Source organism: Lampris incognitus, chromosome 3 (genome assembly GCF_029633865.1).
Source record: "Lampris incognitus isolate fLamInc1 chromosome 3, fLamInc1.hap2, whole genome shotgun sequence".
Classification (NCBI taxonomy): Eukaryota; Metazoa; Chordata; class Actinopteri; order Lampriformes; family Lampridae; genus Lampris; species Lampris incognitus.
The window spans coordinates 28,597,310-28,621,534 of record NC_079213.1 but is presented as its reverse complement, the minus strand read 5'-3'; the positions used below and the strand labels follow the sequence as shown (position 1 = coordinate 28,621,534).

At 43.7% G+C, this 24,225-nt stretch overlaps 1 protein-coding gene across 4 annotated transcripts in view; it reads right to left on the bottom strand.

Moving 5' to 3' along the window:
- Positions 1-11,279, bottom strand: part of ppp1r12a (protein phosphatase 1, regulatory subunit 12A) — an 82,041-nt gene extending 70,762 nt beyond the window's left edge. For all 4 annotated transcript variants that reach the window (XM_056276065.1, XM_056276066.1, XM_056276067.1 and 1 more), the window contains exon 1: positions 10,900-11,279. In XM_056276065.1, the coding sequence (XP_056132040.1) occupies positions 10,900-11,136 (237 nt within the window). In that variant the 5' untranslated portion in view covers positions 11,137-11,279. The remainder of the gene's footprint in view (positions 1-10,899) is intronic.
- Between the last annotated feature and the right edge of the window lie 12,946 nt (positions 11,280-24,225).

Here is a 24,225-nt window from a genome sequence, read left to right as displayed (position 1 = left end):
TTAATTCAAATGTGTTGAAAAAGTTGAATTACTATTTCTGCATACAGTTAGTGTTACTACTATTATTACTGCACACGACCATAATATTGATTGAGAATCGCATATGAGACCAAGATGACATGCTAAATAGTAATAATAACAAATTGCAAGAGTAAAAAGCAATTCAAAATAAAAAAAATCTGTCTTGCTAGTAAAATTTTTCATCTACCAGCCACCTTGGCAGGGAAGCCAAAAAGATAATTTTGGACCCTGCTCTCCAGTCTCCATATACCACCATTGAAAATTTTCAATCAGGTAGGACGGACACTGGTGCAGCAGCAAACACATATCTGACAGAGTAAGATTGAAACGCAACACTAATGTGGCCGAGCTTACAGACAACTACTATAGAACAGTGTTGCGATATAGTTTGAAATAAATTAGACTGCCTGTGTAAGTTTTGGTCGAAGGATGCCATTTTTACAAGGGTGGGAAATGTCTACTCCTGAGCTGATGGCACACAAGCGACAAACTGTAAAACCTTGTCTGTAGTCTGAGAAAATCAATTACAACAGGTCTATTTCTCTCTGCCTCCTACATCAAACTATATCTGAACACTGTTCTACTGTAATATTGATTCACTGCCCAACAGAACCGGCGCATCAATATCAAGTTTCAAGTGGAAGAAATAACTAAAATGGAGAGAAAATTAAGATTTCGGCTTTGAGTAGGCCTAAATTCTGAGAAAGACCATAAGTTTGAAAGTGAAAATACTAACGCTTCGGTAACAGCAATAAGTATGGTCTCCAAAAGGTATGTTTTGAAGACCTCTGTTTGTGTAATAGGAATACTAATGCAAATCATGAAGTACTGGTGTTATCACAATCATCATACCACTGTTATTGCCCAGGACATCAATCACCTTTCTGCCTACATCAGACCACATGCCGAGAACCTGGGTGTTACATTTGATGACAACCTAAGTATCATCAGGAAGGTAAATTCCGTAGTCAGGTCCAGCTTCCAAAATTAGGCATTTCCTATCACCCTCTGATCTAGAAAGTCATTCATGCACAAATATCATCCAGGCTGGACTACTATAACGCCCTCTTACCTAGGCATCTCTCAGGTTACCATATGCCGTTTACAACCAATTCAAAACGCTGCCGCCAGGTTATTATCAAGGTCCACGGAACGAGTCGAGACCACATCACCCCTATCCTTGCATCCTTACACTGGCTCCCCGTTCATTTCAGGATAAACTTCAAAATCCTTCTTCCATCCATCCATCCATTATCCAAGCCGCTTATCCCAATTGGGGTCGCGGGATGCCGGAGCCTATCCCAGCAGTCAACGGGCGGCAGGCGGGGAGACACCCTGGACAGGCCGCCAGGTCTACAAATCTCTACATGGTCTCGCCCCTACATATATGTCAGAACTTCTCATCCCTTACAGCACAGCAAGACCCCTCAGATTCTCCACCGCAGCATATTGGCTGTGCCCGTTCGTGGGGGGTAAAAAAATGGCCGGGGATACGGTTTTTTTATGTAGCGGCTCCTCGGCTCTGCAATAGCCTGCTGGAGGCCGTTACCCAGACTGAGTCTGTTGATGCTTTAAAATGCACCTTAAGACTCACTTTTATTCTCTGGCTTTTAATTGTGTTTAACCTGCTTTTATTTTTTATTCAATTATTTGGGTTTTAAATTATGTTTAACTCATTTTTATTTTACCCTTACTTTATTTTCACAACATCTGTTATGCACATAAATGCTTTTATGCGCACTTTGGTGCAAAACAAGTTTGCTTTTTAAAGTGCTACATAAATGAAATAAACAAACTAAATTGAAGTAATCAGCTTCATGATCAGACCAACATGTAGAATGACTGGGACAATATTTATCAAAAGGCGATTTTGATCAAATGGGTGTTCATGCTGGAATTCACAAGTCAGCGTTCATACTGTAGACAGTCAGTCCCATTTACCCACACTGCTTTCTTTGCAGACAAAAAAAAAAAAAAAAAATCTCTCACATGCATTTGCACGCACAAACACTAATGGGACAATGCCACATCAGTCTCACTAGCAAACCATCTCAAGGCTCCTGATACATCAGCATAAACCAAGATCAATATCGATCAACTGAAGGGAAAAGGTTTTGCACACAGCTTCAAATGGTTAGATGGGTAAAGTTGTATTTATCAAAGTTGGCCTGTTCCACGCCGATTAGCTTATTCCACCTGTCCAACTGTATGCCGCATGAAGACTTTGTTTGACGTCTCCCATCTTCACAAAGTCGACAAGAGGTTGAAATTTGTCCGCAACGGGCCAAACACTGATTTCACCTTTACTCCCTTTTTCATCAGCTGAAGATGCAGCCATTTTGAGATTAAGCGGAAAGAATGTAACCTCTCCCTCCCACAGACAACAAATGGACACACACTCTCAGCCTTAATTGTACTCGCCTTGCCGTAAGACAATGAGGAATTCACAGTCGCGGGTCCAGGTGTTTTCGGTTCAAAAACACCTCATAAAAAAAAAGGCTCAGCGTGAGGCATGTGACTGCCGCCAAGCTAACAACAATGGAATGGCTTCAAGAAGACCAGACTTAAGTAGAGGACAGAGACTATGTGCCACAGGGTGAGGGGGGAAGAGAAAAAAAAAAACAATAACTGAAGTCATCCCACAAACATTTCACTGTAGCTTCATACTTCACGATGCTTTAGTCCACTCGGAAACATGAGGTAGAGAGAAAAACCTAGTCAGTGTCGTCTGTCAAAGCTCGTGGGCAGGTTCCCACCCCAATTTATCCTACACAAATGTGTCAACAGGTAAGTATTAACTCGGGCCATTTCTCATCAACCCCTGGAGCACGCTACTACGGTGCAGCAAGAGCTTTGGCCTAACGCAGGGGCGAGAAATACCCCGGGTCTAAACAGACAGGAACATATGCTGACATCATCAAAAACGAGGAAAGAGACAAATATGAGACGGCAGTGCTCAGGTTTCAAATAACCCCCCCCCCCCCGAAATCAATTTAGAGTGGCGATGTCTTGTTATGGCCATGAAACAATAACGTCAACAGGACAACATCCCAAAAACACGCACGTGACGTAGAATGGGCCTCCTTTGTGTCAAAATTAACATTCGACGGACGGGATCACGTCATTCTCCGGTCGGCATGACACATATACGTGGCAATAGGGACGATCCTTCTGAGGAATTCTCCTTATGACCCCAGGTGAACCAGTTGCAACCTGCAGCGAGGCTCATCTCAAATATTTAACAACATCTTCACTATTCCAACCGCTCTTCGGGAAGCAAACCTGTAAAATTTTAGACTCGCTATCCTTTTCTTACTGCAACTGTGCAAAAAAGAAAAAAAAATGTACCATCGCTCGACAGGAAAGACCAAACAAAAAGAAAGAAAGAAGGGAAATCCAATTTCAAATCTCCTTGTTGATTTTTTTTTTGAGAAAAAGTATAGGTCTTTGATAACTAACCTACAGAGCAGATTTACCTATCAGTCAAGTCAAAATGAAAAACTTAACAATAAGACAGCCGCTCAAAAAAGGCTCCACTTCCAGTCATTTCCGACGACATTCTCCTCTTGCCATCTCTGAAATCCAGCTAACTGGATTTCAAAGCCATTTCTGACTACCAGCGTTAGTGTGCAAGGAAAAGCAGGCGTGTCACAATCAGCAGATGACCTGGCGTGTTGGGAGTGCATTGGCGCACAAACACCACATGGACTTCCTGCAGTTGATTATGGGGTTGGTGGAAAGGCTGAATGAAAATGTCAGCGTGGCCTGCTTGACAAAGCGAGACCTGCCAATTATAAACAGGTAAAATGTGCACATTCCAGGGCCCTCATTCTAAAACTAAAGTCCTCAGTCACCAATCAGGCTGAGGTTACAGTAGCGATACTGTGATTCACCTCATTGACGTGAGCGCAACACTGGATTAAAGCTGGGGTAGGTCGTTTTTTTTGTTTGTTTTTTTTTGTGTCATTGGACGTTTCAGCAGGTGGGTGCTATACACTGGTGGTGATTGAGGTGAGGCTCCCCCCTTCAATGTGAAGCGCGTTGGGTGTCTAGAAAAGTGCTAAAAATATAATTATTATATTGTAATGCAAGTGGTCTGAGACAAAACTAGACCTTTTGCACCTTCTCTTGGCTCTGTATCCATGCTTTAGAAAATCCAGCCTGTGAGAGGAGACTTCAGCCCCAATTACAGTTCATTTCAGAGAGAGGGCATTCCTATTGGCTGTTCTACAAATGCAGCTGTGTATGTACGCAATCAATTCGCGTCTGCCCTGCCCCGCCAGTCGCTTGTGGACTAGTTCTCCCTTCTCTACAAGCCCCCCACATGAGCGTTTTATTTTTTTTTAAAAAACCACAAGACCAACTCAAAATAGCTGCTTCACGCTAACAATTAGTGTAACTAAGCGATTCGCTGAAAAAAATAACTTTTACATGGATTATCAATTATGATACAAGTTTCATGAGTCTCGCTTTGACACTTCCTGATTGTAGACATTTGAATTATATGCCCGTGCTCATCTGGTGGGAGGGGCTTAGCGGAGTGATACGAGGCAGCAGAGATAGGGGCGTAAAAGGTTTTGCATTGGAATGTTCCTGTTGCCTATAGCAGCTTTAAGTGACCTATACTGCTGAGTGAGTGGTTATTTGAGGGTGTCACAATCAACTCATTTTAACATGTCTGTCTCAGTCCCGTCTCCATTCGGCTATGCCAATCCAAACACATAAGCCTGGCCCAAATTTAGACTTATTTGTACTAGTCAGCCCTGGTCAGCCAGCTGTCTGTCTAACTTTCTTGTAAAAATACAATTATAATGGCAGAGTATGCAAAACATATCATGAGTCCTATAAATAACTAAATAAACCACACTGTAGCCCATGCAGAGATAGGAGACAGCAGACGAAGATGTCTAGCTGGCAGATATACACCTCTGCCTCATATGGCAAGTAACAACTGAGTGTAGTATTATAATACCATACTTGGCATTAGCCATTAACCTTTCAGGAGGGTTGGCGGTTGACACGTTCGGCTAGACAAAGAACAATAAAATCTAGATTGTCTAGATTCCAGTCTATGAATTATTGAGCAGTGTCTTAATGTATTCTGCAATTTGTTACAAATGCATGAGTGGCTGGCTGCTGCCACAAGACAGCCTTAAATCATAACAAAGACTGCAAGTTTAGTGTACATATTTACAATAAAAGGAGAATCAGTTTTGGAAAATGTCCTCTTTTAAACGTCTCAACACAACACGAGAGGTCTTCTGCGGTCTGAAATCCTGAGACAGCATGAGGAAACAACATAAATGCAGAAGCACTTCACCACAAAGAGCCAAGAATATGATTGGGCCACATTTCATTCAGCAGACATCACGAATATTGTCGACCTTTCTAGGGTCCATTTAATGGTCTCCTGTTAGGACAGTTACTCTTCTTGAATGGTTATGTCACAGACACTGGCTCAGATCACTACTCTGTGTGAACTGAACAAAGAAAGAGGAGTGTTGGCTCTCGATAGTCTGTTCCCTCTACAACCCAAAGCACGTTTAGGCTATGTGCCATGCTACAGGATATGGTCCTGCTCATCAGAGCCTGTTGCCTAAATAGTCACAGCCAGAGAATGCATCTTTACACGTTCACTAGGTAACACCAACAACGGGCAGAATATCAAGTGAAATACTGTACTTCCAGGGTCAAGCTGTATGATGTCTCTACCTGCATATGGATGTCCAGCAGCGAGTTAAAAACACAGCAAACGGCCTCACTTATCACCCCAAAATGAAAAAAAAAAAATCATAAACCACCATGTACCGTAGCATATTCAGCTCCCTCATAAGACTACCATAAGTCACTGTAAATTTGACAGAATGCAAAATAAGTGACGTGTGCTACTCATTGCCTTGTGACATAGAGCAGTAAACAAGCAAAGCCTTACATTAAACATTCCCTAAGCCGTCATGCTCTGTCACAGTTGGACATGATTATAGCCCCCACACCCATATTATTACCAATACACTACTAAATTGTTTTAGAGAAAGCGCTGTGCATTAGTAGTACCACAACTGAGAGGTAATCCCATTCCACTGCAGCCCTGCACACTGCACCTCAAAACATCTCACAGGGTGTAGTCTCGTCTAGCAGTTGACAAGGCTGAAGATTACTATTACAGAGACACCAGACTAGCAGCAGGCATGAAACGCATCGGGGGACCGAGCTGACCTTCCATGTTGAAGTCACTACCCATGTCTCAGGCGTGCCAGCTACCAGTGCAGGTGAGAGGGGTATGGGAGAGCAGTGGCGCAATGTGATGCACAGATGTTTTGCCCATCCCACACAAGGGGCCTTTCCCCAGGAGATGGAGGGATTTTCTCCCTCGAGCAGACAGACAAAAAGGTTGGGGTGTGTAAAAGGATTGGCATGATGCTTTTATCAGGAGGAGAGGGACATCGGACACAGCTGAGAATCTCAGGGCTGGGCCTGGGGTTAAAGCCACAATAATTATGTAATGTGTTAATGTGGCTGGCGATAATCTACATGGGTGGAAATTGAACCTCTACCCACCCACCCCCACCAGCCAATGTGATTCATATTTTATTATAGTTGGAGATTCACACAGTACCGTCTCATTTTAAACTGCTAAGCACCACTGAAGACACTCTGTTCGGTGTGTTATGTAACTCCCTCTGTACATGCAAATCCACCAACACAACTGACTGGTAACCTGCTGTGAGCCGTTGCCATGGAGACAGCACAAGATAATGTTCCGATTTCAGGGCTGCAATGAGGGTGTGTAATGTCAACACAGCGAAGGCATTGTGAAGCACAACGCAAGCATTTTCAACCAAGCTGACTCTTGTCACTTCGGTGCCTGGACATCAGCGAAGGGCCATCGACGGTAAAGAAAAAGAGGTCAGGTATGGGTCAGTGTGGAGCTTTTGGTGTGCAAAGCCACAAGCCGTGCCTTCATACCCCCATCACATGCACACGTGTGCACACACACACACACACACACACACACACACACACACACACACACACACACACACACACACACATTAATGGCCTTGATGGAGCTCAGTGGGCAGCAGTCAGCAGGGCCTTGGCATCGCATGGAGAGAGGTGGGCAGGCACACAAGCCTGATAGAGAAAATGACTGGAGGGGAGGAGGTTAGGTGACAGCTGAGGAATGCCTGCTCTGCGCTTCTCTCCCTTTGCCATGGTTTCCACACAGTGTCATGTGAGGAATGTACGGGCGAGGACGACAGGGACTTGGAATGCGACCCTCAGACACTGGTGTAGCCTACAGAACCTGGGAACTCCACTTGCCAATGCAGCTACTCATCACACCAGGCAATATGGAAAATATTAGACATTTACATAAAATTAATCATGCATAATCACAGCTGCTTACAAATATACCAGACTTAAGAACCCAACCAAGGTTCATCACATAGAGGTGTTCGGTAAAGTGTGATATCAAACAAAAACTAGATTTCAAATACTGCTCTCAAATATTTCAAACCTCATTTTGTGAGAAATTTTAGGTAGACTTTCTTCATCCTTAATTTAGACAACAAATTCGATGATGATATAACAATATCTGAATATCATTCTGATGCAAAAACAGTTGAGACGATAAATGATGATACTGATAATTGTCTATAAGAATAGTTGTTTTGGAACAAGGTTGAGGCTAACCTGTTGTTTACATTATGAAGTGGCAATGGATTCTCAAAATACAAATAAGCTACACTACCACTATCAGTTTCCTTGAGTGTATCATATTATTCATGAAAATACCACCATCTGTCATTGTTTAATTCTTCTTACATCAGCCACAACCTACAAATGCGCAAGAGCTATACGTAGCTTTCACTGTGAACCCCCTAATAAAGATGATGATATGATGACATAACTCACAAAAGAGACTCAACCTCCAGCCTAAATGTAAGCTTATGCCAGGCCTGCACAACAAAGCAGAGCTACAGATACTGACTCATACCCAAACTTAGTATCATCTCCTGAAACCTAGTTAGAGGAACTTGTGGTGGTGGTATTTATAACCCCCCCATCACTCACCAGTGTTGCAAGAAATATCACTGCACCCAAGCAGCAGTGAAGTGACCAGTCCTCTAAAGACATGGAACACTTTAACCAGGCCAGAGGTTCCTAGCTCTATAACAAAAAAGGGATGTGCACTGTCAAAATTGCCTTTGTCATCAGTAATGGAAATGTTTAAAGCTAATGAGGAAAAAAATACAATTGTCTTGATGATGATCTAAATTTTTCAAAATACAAAACTAAGGCATCCTGCCATGTTGTGCTCTTGACACTTTCCAAAACTAAGATATATGTAAAAAAGAAAGTAGCGAAACACTTGCTGAGCACGTCAGATTACTCTGCCTGTTCATCTCCTCTTCACTTGATCGACGCAAACCCAACATCAGTTTGACCTTCATGCAATCCTAGGATTAGCACGCTAAACGCAAATCCCTATATCGCCTTCAACTCCTTTCCAAGACCCCAAAAGCCATGGATCACATGGTAGCCTAGAACATGCACGCATGCGCGCGCACGCGCACACACACACACACACACCTTCTCCTCTCCAGAGATGGTTAGTTCTGAAGAGCGGCAATACAAATTCTTTCTTCACTCTAGCTCATCCCTGAACATCAGTCCAAAAAAAGGCAACGTTTCCACCCAGTGAGTCTGCGTAGGGGGCATGCCAATTCCAGAATTTATTACAGCAGAGTTGAACACAGCAAACGGCTGACTTAACAATAAAATAACCGAAGAATATCGCAAGGCAAATAAACCCACCGGTCATTCAAAGATAAAGCTAGTAAAGACTTGCTTTTAAAATTTCGGCTTTCTTCAGGAAAGTCCTGGACTGCAGCAAACACTGAGCCATACCTAATATTGCCTATGCCAAGGTGTACAGTGGCAGAATTACTGCCACCGTACTGCCACTGAGTACTGCCACTTAGAATTACTAAGACTCAACATCATGTAAAAAAACACTTGGGATTTCCATGTGTATGAAGTGTGCTACACAAATAGTTTGATCAATGGTGATTTAAGCGCATTCCAAAGTTTCATATGAGGATTCCCCCATTAATCCCTCAATCAATTCAGGACTTTCTATGCAAACCAATGGTGGGTTGAACAACATCGCTCAACAAGGCACAAGCCCATTACAATGGCTGACAATAGTGAAATGGTTTGTCTACCACTTGCTACATCTCTCCAATCAAGAAACTCATTTGAACAGGTAGTTCACACAACTTACAATGACTGTTACTGACATAAACACATTCCAAGTAAAAAAAAAAAGAAAAAGGCTGCCAGTAGCTGAAGCCATAATCAAAATGTATGGGTAATACAGCATCCAAAAAAAAAATCTGTTCAACAACGAGATTTGCTGATTAATGTTATCATTTAAAAACACTGGACAAATAAACATGTCGTGTATATTATACATTAAATATAGTCCCAAGATACTGAGAGGAAAAAGAAAAACACACGAATCACAGTATACTCAAGGGAAAGTAATAGAACTTGAGCTTCCTGAGCACCACTTGGCTAATGTCAGCTTTTCCTTGGCCCGAATCCTGCTCAAGACAAGCAGCACCTACAATCACAATTTAAAACCCGCAAGTTAACGTTACATTAGCTGAAACATCGGGCTGTTTTGATGTTTTCCCCAAGGGTAAAATGGGACGTGTTTGGTTTAGGAGGGCAACAAGCATACAGCTGGACCCTTGAGATGGGTTTTGTGACATCAGCTGCCATTTCGTTATTTTGCTGTGCATTAGCTAGCTAGCGTAGCCACGGGCGTTATCGGGCAAACAGAATTAACATATTTAACAGATGTAAAAGGGCATTTCAACGCACACGGAACTGTTGACAAACATAAATTTTGAAGCCAACTTCAACTGTGACGGTTGCGTGTTTTGGCAACCAAAGAACGCTAACAGCCGGTTGGCAAGCTAGCAAATGAATGAATTAATAAATGTGAGCTAAACCTCCACGACAGCTAACGACGGCTAGCGGAGCTAGCTAGCATAGACTCGCGCTAGCCTTGCCCGACCCTAATAGCTCACGTTTAACATCACTTGCCACCTCGCGTCCAAACTACAGCAAACGTACTAAAATAAAAAGTTCGCATTTACCACCATACGTTTCGATACACTGCGCTGAGATTATAACCCGGTTATTAACCGAGTACAGCTAAGCTAGCTTCTGCTTATTTTCCAGAGGGTAGTTTGAACCGCGCTAAAGCTAACCATCAACACAACGTCCTTCCACAGCCATCCCGACCCCCGGGTCTGGAAATCAACCAATCTTTGGGCAGAGGGACCCAGTCAAGTCACAACATTTGTTGCCAACATGACGCAGCTCTAATAATTCAGCGTGTATTTCGACTGACAAGCGGTTGACAGATTTCCGATCGTACATCAAAATGAGGCGATCCATCGAAACGCCAGACCCGCCGCTACTCCCCGAATTACAGCAATTAGTCCGGACCCGCTGTCAGCTCGAGCACGGCAAGGAGCTGGTCTGGACGGCGCACGACTTTTAACATGTTCATTTTCACTTGCGCCGACTTGACAAAAGCATGCAAGGCCAGGCACGGGCTTGAGCGGAGAAGCCAGGACGGCCATCTCTCTGCGGTGCGGAGGAAAAACACGGGCGTGCTGGGATAGGTAAACAACAGAGGGGGGAAAAAAAAGGGAATGGTCTCCATTTGACAGGTGTTCCCGAGTGAGCAGTTTTGTCGGGCCCATACATCGATACTCGTATTTGATAGTTAAAGGTGGTGAGCGGTGGGGATAGAGTGAAAGTCACCGCGGGTTAGGAGGGAAAAAAAAGACGGACCTGGTGGAGGGCGGTGAGACCGTCTACATTGGCGTAGTTGATGTCGGCGCCGCGGTCCAGCATGCGGAGCACCTCCTCGGTGTCGCCGCTGGAGCAGGCAGCCAGGAACACGGCGCCGTCGTCGAACTTCACCTTCGTCTTCTTCTTTTTGAGGATCGGCGGTTCGAGGTCCGTCTCTGAGCCTAGCCACCGCTTTAGCTGTTCGTTCCTCTTCTGCTTGGCGTCCGCCATCTTCATCCCCCTCTCTCTCTCTCTCTCTCTCTCTCTCTCTCTCTCTCTTCTCTCTCTCTCTCTCCTCAGTCTTCCGCTTCTTATCTTTCCTCCGAGAGAGGATATACTTTATAGCGCCACTATCCCACGGCGCGCTGGGGCGTGGGAAGGGGAGGGGGGAGGTGGAGGAGGAGGAGGAGGAGGGGGGAGGGGGAGGTCTGAATTGTTTTCCGTAAACTCGCGAGATTTATAACGTCATCTCAGAAACTGCAGTGTAACGTCATCATCAAAGGGGGGGGTCACGGGGGGGGGGTCAACCAGTGGGACCAGAATAGCAGTTTTGATGGTTCCAAGTACATTTAACACCCTTTTGAAAAGGTTTTGGGGAAATATAACACAAATGGTCAAGAATAAGGACATAGCTTGAGCGACTCGATGGGAAAGAGATTGAATGTTCAGGCAAGGTTTTGTCTGCAAAAATGTCATTATTGTCTGATTTCGTTTTTCCTACTTTTTCTTAAAATTTCTTTTTTTTTCTAATTTTTACAGGGTGAATCCATAAGCACATTGTCTAGTAGGTTCATTTCACGTGTTGGTTTATACCACATGCATGCCATCAGGCAAGCTATAAAAAAAGGGGGGCCACATTAGCAGATTCGGGGCAGTTGAATGAATGAATGATTTATTTTGAACATGTAAACAAGCAGCATATAACACACAGACAATCCATTGCCAATAATCTGAAGTGATCAACACATCCACACATCAAACTCAGCAAACAAATCTCCACATACATCAGATTATTTGTTACATGTTCGCAAAGGAGTAGGAGGAAGTGTACACTTGTTTTTTTTCCTACCCTTTCTCACCTACTCTTAGGTTAATTCAGCTACTATACATTACAAAAAGGAAAAGAAAAAAATGTAACAAAAAAAAAATTACCCAAAAAAAACAACCCAGATATCCACTAGGAAAATGAAAAAAAAAAGTAATTAGGAATGTTTTGGAGATAAGTAAAACTTTTTAAAACAGTTGAGGGTTAAGATGAAGAGTTACGCTCTTTGAATGTGATGTTTTAGGTAATTCGCCAATTTAGCAACCATCACGCAAAAGAAAAAGAAAAAGAAAACATTATTGGCCAAAGTGCATGTGGATAACTTGAAAAACTGAAAGGGTAGTGATTTGTCTATGTGACATAAGCAAAAAAAAACAACAAAAAAAACAGCTAATCGAAAAATTTACTGCTGTAGAATTTTTAAGAACTTAGAGGTTTTCCTAATTTTAAACCTAAACACATCTATTCACTTAATTATCTACCCTCCTATCCTGACTTTTCCGTCTATATGTGTCCACCTGAGGGCCCTGTGCAAATCTCCCCTGTCCCCCTCCCGACCTCTGACCTTTGCCTCTCTCTCCTGTGCTTTGCCCAAGCTGGTCATGGGTCTATACATCACTTGTAAATTCCATTTAAACTCCACCAATTTGTGGATTAAACGGGCTTACATGCATACTACTCACTATTCATATTTTTTCTCCCCATTTGCAAAAATCTAATTATATGGCATGGACTTATTGTATTGCGTGTTTCTCATTACAGGTTTTGCCCACTTTTTCCACATTTGGATTAAAAAAGGCATAAACACAGACATTCCAGTTATATAACATGTAACATGTTCGGTTCCCGATTTAATAGAGACACATTACTCGCAGATGGAAAATAAAAGCATTTTATCACGAAGAGTACTTGTAATGGTTTGACTGTTTGCACTTGGAGGTGCTAGGAATGTCTAATAGACTTAAATGTGAGGGTGGTCCAGCTCAGCTCAGAGTGAACACAAAAAGCATTTTTTATTATTATCATTTCTCTTTTTTGGCTCCACGAGGCAATTGTTGTTGGCAGACACCCATGTGTACACAGTAGGAGGTGTGGTATTACCCCATAATCTGCAAGTCTTGGATTTGCAACATACCGCAACACTTTTCGCAGTCAGGTGTCGTTAAACAATGATTACTTGGTTTCAGAGCAATTAAAATACATCAGTTTATACTGTATTTATACTGTATTTAATTGTTTTGGAGAATGTAATGCGAATGTGAAGCAAATGCCTCCAGGACACTGACTGTGATTTTAGGCTGCACAAATAAACTTGACACATATACAGCCATCAGTGAAATTTTCTTGGAACAAAGGTCAACTTGAATCATACAGCCAGTGGTTCACACACTGCGTTAGTGTCACAAAGTTGCGAAAAAGAAGAGACTACAGTGTGCTGACATTATGAAAGTTAGGAGGAAAGTGATATGTAAGCGTGTAAGTTAGGGCGTGAGGGGGCAGACCCATCCATCCATCCATTATCCAAGCCGCTTATCCCAAGCGGGGTCGCGGGATGCTGGAGCCTATCCCAGCAGTCATTGGGGGGCAGGCGGGGAGACACCCTGGACAGGCTGCCAGACCGTCACAGGCCCCATGTGTTTGTAATAGCCAGTGTGACACATGCATTACATTCATCTCAGGACACACTGAGACTTGGGATACACAGCGTATACTATGTGCTCGCACTTTTTTGTGCATATATGACGGCCGTGCATGAGCAACGTGCATGTGTTTTCTGTGTGTTCCCTTACAAAAAACAGTATACTTGAAGTAAACTTAAGTAAACTTCAAGTAAAGTTCAAGTATATATACTAGTAGTATACTTGTAAGTATACTTAAGTATAATTTTGTTTAGTATATCTCTGATAAGTACTTAAAAAGTAAATTGAAATTTTACTCACTGATTTTTAGTTTAAAAAAAGTATACTAATAGTGCACTTGAATAAACTACTATTTTTGCACGGGTTTGCCTGTCTGTCTTGCTGTTTGTGTCTCTGATGCAGTACAGAGCGTCATGAGGTCGTGCTTGTTTGGATATTCTTGCTTTTAAAATCTCTAGGGGGTATGTGCAAGCCCAAGAATGTTCTTTCTCAATGTAGAAACTGCATTTTTATGCCGGGGATAAACACGTTTGGTCGCCGGTGTGCAGGGGCGCAACTACCCACTTGTTGGGGGGTTTGCAACATCAGCGTTGCCCCCCCCCATCATCAAATTTCAATATTGTCAGAACAGCACGGGGGGGGGGGGTTAGTCATACATTTACAACATGCAATCAAAACAACACGTGACAGCCGATGAGATTAGCCAGAATGATATAAACAGAAGGTCGTGATGAATAGTCGTTAAATATTCATCTTATGTCCTCATGTATTTGAAGATTTAATTGCATTTCTAACCAGCCTACATTTTGTAGTAATAATAAGCTAGGTTAACGGTCTGTACGTGAACATTAACTACTGTTGATTAACGTTACAAATACAGCTGGTAAATCTTCTTCTACCAAAGACCGAGGACTAATCACATAAGACTGACTCGCGTCCAAAATATTCGATCAGGTAAATATGCTCGTGAGAGGTCCATGTTGGGAGATGTCTCTCCACCATCAAGCCGGACAGAACAGAATGGGCCGGATTTGTTTAGGGAAGTGACGTCAAACGACAGCTATGCTCTGATTGGTTGTTGCACAAACCTTGTTGTGTCAAGTTGAAACCATTTGATGCAACTAATTACTCGCAACACAACTCTTCAGAAAGCTCGGTTGCATGCGACTAAGTTGTGTGGAAAAGTCTCATGTGTGACATCAGCTTTACAGGGTGCCACAAACCCTCATCATCCATACGGTCGTTGGACCGCAGCCACAACGGATGCGTAGCCAGTCTTGTCCGTGTGATCGAGCTAGACCTGGCCGTAACTTCAAGAATATGTCTTTAATACAGCGTGTACCTATTTTAAATGACAAAAGAAAGACAACTGACAACAAAGACACATTTTGATATCTTGTATATATTTTCCCCATCGATTTGGCACCCTCCCTCCCCCCTAAGGCAGAGCACCGGAGAAGGGGGTGTGTAGGTTATCTGTAGTGCACTCTTCTAGTTGAATAATAATAATAATAATAATTTTATTTATATAGCACTTTTCTAAAACAATGTTACAAAGTGCTTCACAAAAAAAGATAAAACCAGACAAGGTAAAAATAACAGTAAGATCAAATAAGAGTAACAAAAAATAGTATAAATAAAATCAAACATTTGACTATAGTTAGTCAAATGATAGTTTGACTTTTAATGAGTTCTAGCAGTGTCTGAGTTTCACACAATACAAAAAGTATAAAAGTCACAACTGACTTTGTCACCTTGGGCTTAGTAATGTGTAAAAGCAAACACAAGTTCAATGACTGTGAGTAAATGGTATGAACTGGACACCTTTGTTGTACATAGTCGGTGGGGGGGAAACCTGTTAAAGCACATTAAACATTTCCTCTTTTTTTCTTCTTTTTGTTTACTGACGCCAGGACAAGCTGCCAAGGACCTCGGAGACGTTCAGAGCGATTGTAATGGCCTTGGCTCAATGTCTCATCAGGAAAAGTACATTAGTGCTGCGAAGGTAAACCCGTTCACAGACAATCTTGCACCTCACCCAAACACACACGTCCACGGGGACTATATACAGTAGCTGTCACGTGGCCTGTCCCCTCGTATCCCACAAACCCATTTTACGCAGAGACAAACCTCTTGAATGTACAGTAAATGTTTATGAATCTCATCTTACCTCTTCCACAGCAGTATTTACCATAACGCAACCATCTTAAGATATGCCATGATAACAGTTCAGCAGGACTGACATAAGAATTGTGATTCTTACTCAGCCGGGAGCCATATGTTTGCTTGTTTTTCTTGATTAATCCATCAATAGAGTTATTAATTGTTATGCAATCTGAAAAATTGCTTTTTGTTGTATTGCTGCAATCATGCAAAATGCTTTTTATATCAATAAGTTGTTAAAGATCGATATACTTGGGTATTGCTGTAATGTCATGGAATGTGCTCATCGTTTTTAACCGATAATTCACTTATTCATTCGATTCATACAACAGGGATAAACACAATCATGTGCTGACTAGGACCCTGATGTCCGCACAATTATGAAGGGAGAATCTGCCAACAGACTCCTCGATGAACTCTTCTATCATCATCTCAACTGTGATGGCAGGTTCTTGTTTATTGTTCCAGTTCACAGTGAGAATCTAAATGCTACGCTACTCACTCACGCATATCACAACTACAATATCATAAGGGTGCACTTTCCTCATTGTTTTCGTTGACCGTGACCGAGAAGATCCAAACTCAACACAGATGTAGACGTTATCTGTCAGACGTGTTTTTCGGCACACTGACACTTCGCTGTGGGAAACTCAACACCTCTGACTGACCATGTCTATTGGAGTAATTGAGTGTTTCTGAAGCAACTGTTCCCTGGCTTGTTTTGTAAAACCTGATGAGGTGACCAAGTCAAGTGTTCTGGCAAGACAGCTGGCAAGGGGGACAGATACTGGTGTGTGTGTGTGTGTGTGTGTGTGTGTGTGTGTGTGTGTGTGTGTGTGTGTGTGTGTGTGTGTGTGTGTGTGTGTGTGTCTTCTCCTGGATCGCCACCTTGTCGTGGAGGAGAAGCTTGCATGTACCAATGATCCCCAGAGCTATGCTATCCAGAGCTTGGCTCCATGGCGGACAGGTCAAGGGGGAGGTTCCAGACAAAGCGCGATCCAACAAAGACCACAATGGCGGAACTGGTGGACGATGTCTCCAGGTCAGATCGGCAGTGAAGGTGGATGAAGGGTGCAACAGAGGGTGGTCCCCAGTCGTCGTGGTTCTCCATGCCATTGCACTCTGGCCACCCCCTGCCAAGGACCGTGTTGTAGCTGCAGGTGCATCAGCCTCTCCACGTAAAAAGCTGTCACGCACAGGCGTCCTCCCATTATGTGTCCCCAGGATCGGCCGCCACCCACCTGAAGACCCAGAGGGACCCAGAGGGAGGACGGTCATATTCAACCCCGAGTGACCGCCGTGTGTGTGTGTGTGTGTGTGTGTGTGTGTGTGTGTGTGTGTGTGTGTATGCATGTGCGTGTGTGTGTGTGTGAGAGAGAGAGAGAGTAAGGTAGACAGAGTGAAGACGATGCATCTTGAGAGCGTTGGCTGTTTGATATGGATTTGCAATAGCACATGTTACCGCTAATCCAAACTGAGAGTACCTCGCTCCGGTACAGTAACAATAAGCCAGTACGCAGACACTTCCACTGGCATGTCGGAGCAGGTAACTCATACGACTGGCTCCCAGAGAGTGGTAACTAGTCAAATGTGGGCAAGTGAGTACCGAGCGAAGCCAGGCGCCCCGCCTCCCTGTCGCCTCCCGGCTGTTGCCATGGCAACCTTGGCGCCTGTGACAGTTGCACACTCAGCTCCTCCCATATGGTAGGATCCAGACGGCAACGCTATCACACAGATAGAAATAGTCCCGCTTTGATGTTCAAAAGTGATGGCAAGAAATACCCCAATAGCACTGGCTCAACCCTTCATCCCCTTTTGATTAGTCACTGTTGGGCTGCAAAGCTTGTCCCGGCCCGTGGCATCAGGCAAGAGTTAACAGGCCTAGAGATGGTCCAGCGCTGCATCAGAATAGGCGTGACTCCACTGGTTTATTATAATATTCTCGGGAGGGCATAGCATAAGCTCTGTTCCTCCACAAAGCAGTGGGCCCAAGGTGACACGAAGGTCCGAGCTCGCCCCGCGTCAGTAACTGATGAATGGTCCCCTTATTTTATTGCGCATTAAGCATGCAATGCACAAAACTTTATCTCACTCTCCAGTGTCAAATGAGTTTCACCTCTTGCTGGAGCCACTGGAATTTCAGCTCTCATAGTATGTAGGGGAAGAGTCAAGTGACAATAAGCTCTATGTCTGTTGCCAAACCACAACAAACTGTTTCAGGCAGTCGCTTACTGTCAGGGTGGCAGAGAGAGAGAGCGAGAGAGAGAGAGGGAGAGAGAGAGAGAGAGAGAGAGGGAGAGAGAGAGATAAGTGGGTAGTGTGTGGGGGGTTTTCAGAGTCTCCTCATTACGAGGAGTAATAATAGCAACCTGATCTCTCCAGCGGTCACATGCTGTGTTCATCTTTGCAGCTGTTAATTCTGCTTTACGTGTTTGTGTGTGTCCAAGTCCTTCTTTGTGTATGCACGCAGCTTACCGAGTAATGCAAAACAATTCCTCCTGTCTATTACTGCACATCTTGCCTTGATACACACTGACTTTTGCTGTTGCAAGCCAGGATTCAAACACACACAAACACACACACACAAACTCAGACTCGGTCTGGACTGTCTTCTTCTCTTGCATCACAACAATGTTGTTATGTTTATTACTCATTCACCGTGATAGCTGCACAGCCGTGCGTGCGTCTTACCATTGACGGTGGGTGTACTGGCAGGAAGTGCTTGGGGGAGTTTCTTGAAAATGCCATCTGGGCAGAGTAACATGTGCCAACTGGCAGTCTAAGCAAACTGTTTTAATGTGTGTGTGGGGGGGCAATATCTCTGCAGCAGCACCCCTCTCTAAAATCAGGGCGCAGAGCAAAGCGGAGGCTGGTGGAGGTTCTAGTGGGAGGGAGGGAGGGAGCCGATCCGCCCCGAGATGACAGCTGAGCTCTCGCCCGGGACAGAAATAGGGTAGCCCCTTGACTTAGCAGCCTTCACAGCTGTAGTATTACTTGATTCTTCCCTTTTTATCCCAGTCCATCATGCCCGGCATTATAACAGCGGATTATTGATTATGCAAACTCAGTTCAGTAAACGGAGGACCTTAGCGTATTGTGTGGGTACGTTTAATGGCGGGACGCGTGTTTCTTTAAGGCCGAATGAATAGTGACAGCCTAATAAGACGAGGCTGTTTGAGTGACCCTGTTTCCTAGAGAAAAGTGGCTAATAATAGGCCAAATCTGGAGCTGTGCTGAAGCCTGTAATGGGCCCGTGCTAAAATCTACAATGAGTCATTCTAGCCAAGCAGCGGACAGGAAAAAGAGCATTAATTATTGCTATCAGAAATGAGTAACATATTCCAGCGACAGGAAAGCTGGATGGAGACGAACCTTCGCGTGACCAGGACGGGCAGGTTAGAATTACAACTTACAAAACGCGTACTTTTATATGTTACTGTTATTTATGGGGATTTCGCTGACGTCTGATGCGAGGGCCCCTTGGAAAAAAGACTCGAGGCGATTTTGTTGGGGGGAAATAAAGGAAAGTTGCAGTGATGAAATGAAAGGCGCCGTTCTCTCAGCCTGTAAAGACGCACTCACAGACGTGTGTTAAAATGAAATGGGGTTAGTGAAATAAATCTTTGCTCGCCTTTCTGGGCGCATTAATAGCCCACTCAGCTTTTCCTCAACAAATCTCACTGGATTATGGGGCGTCCGGTTAGCATAGCGCTCTATTCTGTTATCTACCAACACAGGGATCGCCAGTTTGAATCCCCATGTTACCTCCGGCTTGGTCGGGCGTCCCTACAGACACAATTGGCCGTATCTGCGGGTGGGAAGCCGGATGTGGGTGTGTGTCCTGGTCGCTGCACTAGCGCCTCCTCTGGTCGGGCAGGGTCGGGGCTCCTGTTTGGGGAGGAGGGGGAACTGGTGGGGAATAGCGTGATCCTCCCACACGCTATGTCCCCCCTGGTGAAACTCCTCACTGTCAGGTGAAAAGAATGGATCGGAGGAGGCATGTGGTAGTTTGCAGCCCTCCCCGGATCAGCAAAGGGGGTGGAGCAGCAACCGGGACGGCTTGGAAGAGTAGGGTAATTGGCCGGATACAATTGGGGGTAAAGGGGGGGGGTCTCATTGCATTATGTATTAATAATTTAAGCAAACAAATCTATAGCAGCAATACAGGTGTTCAGATTCCTTTGTAACCTGATATTCTTTCTACAACTATACCCCTCTCTCTCTCTCTCTCTCTCTCTCTCTCTCTCTGTCTATATATATATATATATATATACTTCAAAGACATTGGCTGCTTTTAGAGCTCTAGGTTTAGCCAGTTGAAACACATGTGTGCATTATTTCCATTCACCTTGATGAAAAGAAGCACGATAGGAAAAATTGAGCCATCATCAGCCTTAAAAGCCTTCGGCCTATCAGGATTACCGCTTGCAAAACACTCGACCCTGCTGATGATCACAAAGTACAAGCACAGTGGACACATTCGCCGAGTTCAAAGGTCACAGACCATCCCATCTATCATGGGCAGTACTTCAAGGCACTCCAGTCCACACGTGGACAGGTTCATGTTTCAATTAACAGGTGTCATATATCTTGTTTCCTAACCACATTCATCTCCCACGACCTTAGTAATCCTAAAATCTACAGCAAGTTACAGTGGGTATCTGTTGGCTCAAGCTTTTCCCATGCATAACATCAATCATATTCGCTTTGCTCCAGCACAAACGTACAGCCCCATCCATAATTCCTCTGTATATGTGCATGCACACGTGTTCAAAGTGTAAGGGGGGGGGGGTTTCCACATTTGTGACTTTAAATCCAACATACCCTGTCCTGTTCAGCTCAGAATTACACCCACTACACAATTTTGCCACTCTTCCTCAAAAGAAAAGAGACATTTATGCTAGGTACAGTTTGCGCTGAAGAAATTTCATACAGGAAGTCGTCAAGCAGCAACAGACAAGTAGAGAAGTCACGTGTGCTCACTGCTCCTCGTCTCTTGCTTCTCCTCCTGCAGCAGGGACCGGAAATCATCTTAACTACCCCTAATGCTGAATCTGCAACTGCAGCTGCTATCACTGTGCTCATCTACAGAAAGGTCCCGGGCTGATAGCTGCAGCATACTATAACGCAACACATATCTGCTCCTTCACATTGCACATATTGAAAAATCCTTCTCTGTTCTGTTCTGATATTGTCGAAACTCCGGTCAGCACAGGCTTGCTGGGTGCATTTTACAGGATATAAGTACGAGACAGATATTCCCCCCAGAAATCGGTCACCGCCGTTATCGTGGTGGCTGTCTTTCCTCAAGGTATTAGCCAGACTCTCGGAATATACGGGGTCTTAAAAGCAGTGACACCTCCGAGCTCGAACAGTTGTATTTTCACATGACACGCATCCTTAGTAGCAGGAAAATGTGAAGAGCAGGAAAAGACCTTAATAACACTATTACTCTCTTTTCCACATGTTATATATGTTGTCACTATACCTCATCTTGTTTTTATTATTGTACTTCATTGTACCCCTGGTCCAATCTGTTTAACTTAATGCTACTATATTTTTGCTATGGATCTAGATGGCACAGAATCATATTTGCAGACCATTGATATAGAGGCCTCTTTCAAGCTAGCGGCTTTAAATTTAATCTGCAGGGTTGAATTGGGTCAAGGCATTTGAGTAGCCAGAGTGTCTCCGTCTTGCTTGTCCAGTCTCAATGCCAAGATAAAAGTACATTTGCAACTGTTCAGGTCGTGTTTCTGTTCAACAGCAGGAAACAAAGTGCGGCATTGCCAAACTTAAATGGGAGGGTCGATTCCATTCACAATGCCTTCATGTTTGATTCATCGGTGTCGGTGTTATCTGTTATCTGTGGGCCGACTTAAAGCAAGGTGTGATGGTGTCAGAGCTGACATGCTTATCGGCAGATACAGCTCATCGCGTATAGCACCTGTCAGCTCTCTACCTGCCCCGGAGAGGAGCATGATAGAAGGTAGGAGGTGATACAAGACAGAGGACATATATATATATATATATATATATATATATATATATATACACACACACACACACACACACACATATATACACCTCGCTCCACAGCACACACACACACACACACACCCACACACACACACACACACACACACACACACACACGCATATATAAATTTAGCACAAAAAGTAAGGAAATGTGTGTTTGGTAGATTATTTCTTTGTTGTAACAATGCTTCTTGGCAATAAATCTTATAGCAGGCAGCTGATTGTCAGCACCTAGGGTACCAGAAGCTCAAAACAAGAGTAAATAGCAGCAGCAAAATAAGCTGTTTAGCATTGGCAGAGAAGATTTGGCAAATTTTTCATGGGGGCAACCCACATACTTCTGCTGCTCATCCCACAAATGCATGTTCCTTACATATGTGGCACCATTTAAAGGGGAAATAAACAGGCTTTCCAACTATATAAGATTTATTGCCAAGAAGCATTGTTACAACAAAGAAATAATCTACCGAACACAAATTTCCTTACTTTTTGTGCTAAGTATATATAGATATAGATATAGATATATAGATATAGATATAGATATAGATATGCTTGACCCCTACAGTGAGGGGGTCCAGGGTCTCTGTTATGCTGTGGGGGTAATTTCCTGGCATGGTCTGGGTCCACTTGTCCACGTAGAGCAGGGGTGGGCATCTTATCCAGAAAGGGCCAGTGTGGACGAAGGTTTTTGTTCCAACCAAGCAGTTACACACCTGATCCCACTAATCAACCAGTAGAGTCTTTGCTGAGGAACTTGATTAGGAGACACAGGTGTGTAATTGCTTGGTTGGAAGAAAAACCTTCACCCACACTGGCCCTTTCTGGATAAGATTGCCCATCCCCGCCTTTGAGGGAAGGGTAACTGCAAATCAATACAACGCTATTCTGAGTGATCACCTTTATCCTATGGTGAAACATCTCTATCCTGATGGGAGTGGTCTCTTTCAGGATGACACTGCCCCCATCCACAGGGCACAAGGGCTCACTGAATGGTTTGATGAGTATGAAAATATGCTATGGCCTTCCGCATATTTGATTTGGCAAAGATTTACACCAGATGCCCTTCCTGACACAACCCTCCCCATTTATCCGGGCTTGGGACTGGCACTGAGAATGCACTGGCTTAGGAACTTGCAATTGGGAAGAAAGAAAAAAAACGGGGGGGGTCCACAAATGTATATATATACACTACCGTTCAAAAGTTTGGGATCACCCAAACAATTTTGTGTTTTCCATGAAAAGTCACACTTATTCACCACCATATGTTGTGAAATGAATAGAAAATAGAGTCAAGACATTGACAAGGTTAGAAATAATGATTTGTATTTGAAATAAGATTTTTTTTACATCAAACTTTGCTTTCGTCAAAGAATCCTCCATTTGCAGCAATTACAGCATTGCAGACCTTTGGCATTCTAGCTGTTAATTTGTTGAGGTAATCTGGAGAAATTGCACCCCACGCTTCCAGAAGCAGCTCCCACAAGTTGGATTGGTTGGATGGGCACTTCTTTGAGCAGATTGAGTTTCTGGAGCATCACATTTGTGGGGTCAATTAAACGCTCAAAATGGCCAGAAAAAGAGAACTTTCATCTGAAACTCGACAGTCTATTCTTGTTCTTAGAAATGAAGGCTATTCCATGCGAGAAATTGCTAAGAAATTGAAGATTTCCTACACCGGTGTGTACTACTCCCTTCAGAGGACAGCACAAACAGGCTCTAACCAGAGTTGAAAAAGAAGTGGGAGGCCGCGTTGCACAACTGAGCAAGAAGATAAGTACATTAGAGTCTCTAGTTTGAGAAACAGACGCCTCACAGGTCCCCAACTGGCATCTTCATTAAATAGTACCTGTTAGAGCCTGCTACAGCTAGAATGCCAAAGGTCTGCAATGCTGTAATTGCTGCAAATGGAGGATTCTTTGACGAAAGCAAAGTTTGATGTAAAAAAAATCTTATTTCAAATACAAATCATTATTTCTAACCTTGTCAATGTCTTGACTCTATTTTCTATTCATTTCACAACATATGGTGGTGAATAAGTGTGACTTTTCATGGAAAACACAAAATTGTTTGGGTGATCCCAAACTTTTGAACGGTAGTGTATATATATGCATGTTAACACTTATCATAGCCATAATACAGAGCAATCGTTGGTGTTTCTCTACCAAAATTGTGCAGAAAAGTATCTGTGTCATTGTCGATACTGTCAGACAGTGCGTGTGAAAACCACAACTGATACTGCTGGTTACTAGGAGCCAAAATAGCGGTTTTGTAGGGGGTGGGGGGGTGTATTTCTGCACTCCGTCAGGGATCCCCCCCTTTTTTTCTCCCCAACTGAATTTTGGCCAATTATCCCACTCTTCCGAGCCGTCCCAGTCGCTGCTCCACCCCCTCTGCAGATTACCACATGCCTCCTCTGATACATGTGGAGTCGCCAGCCAC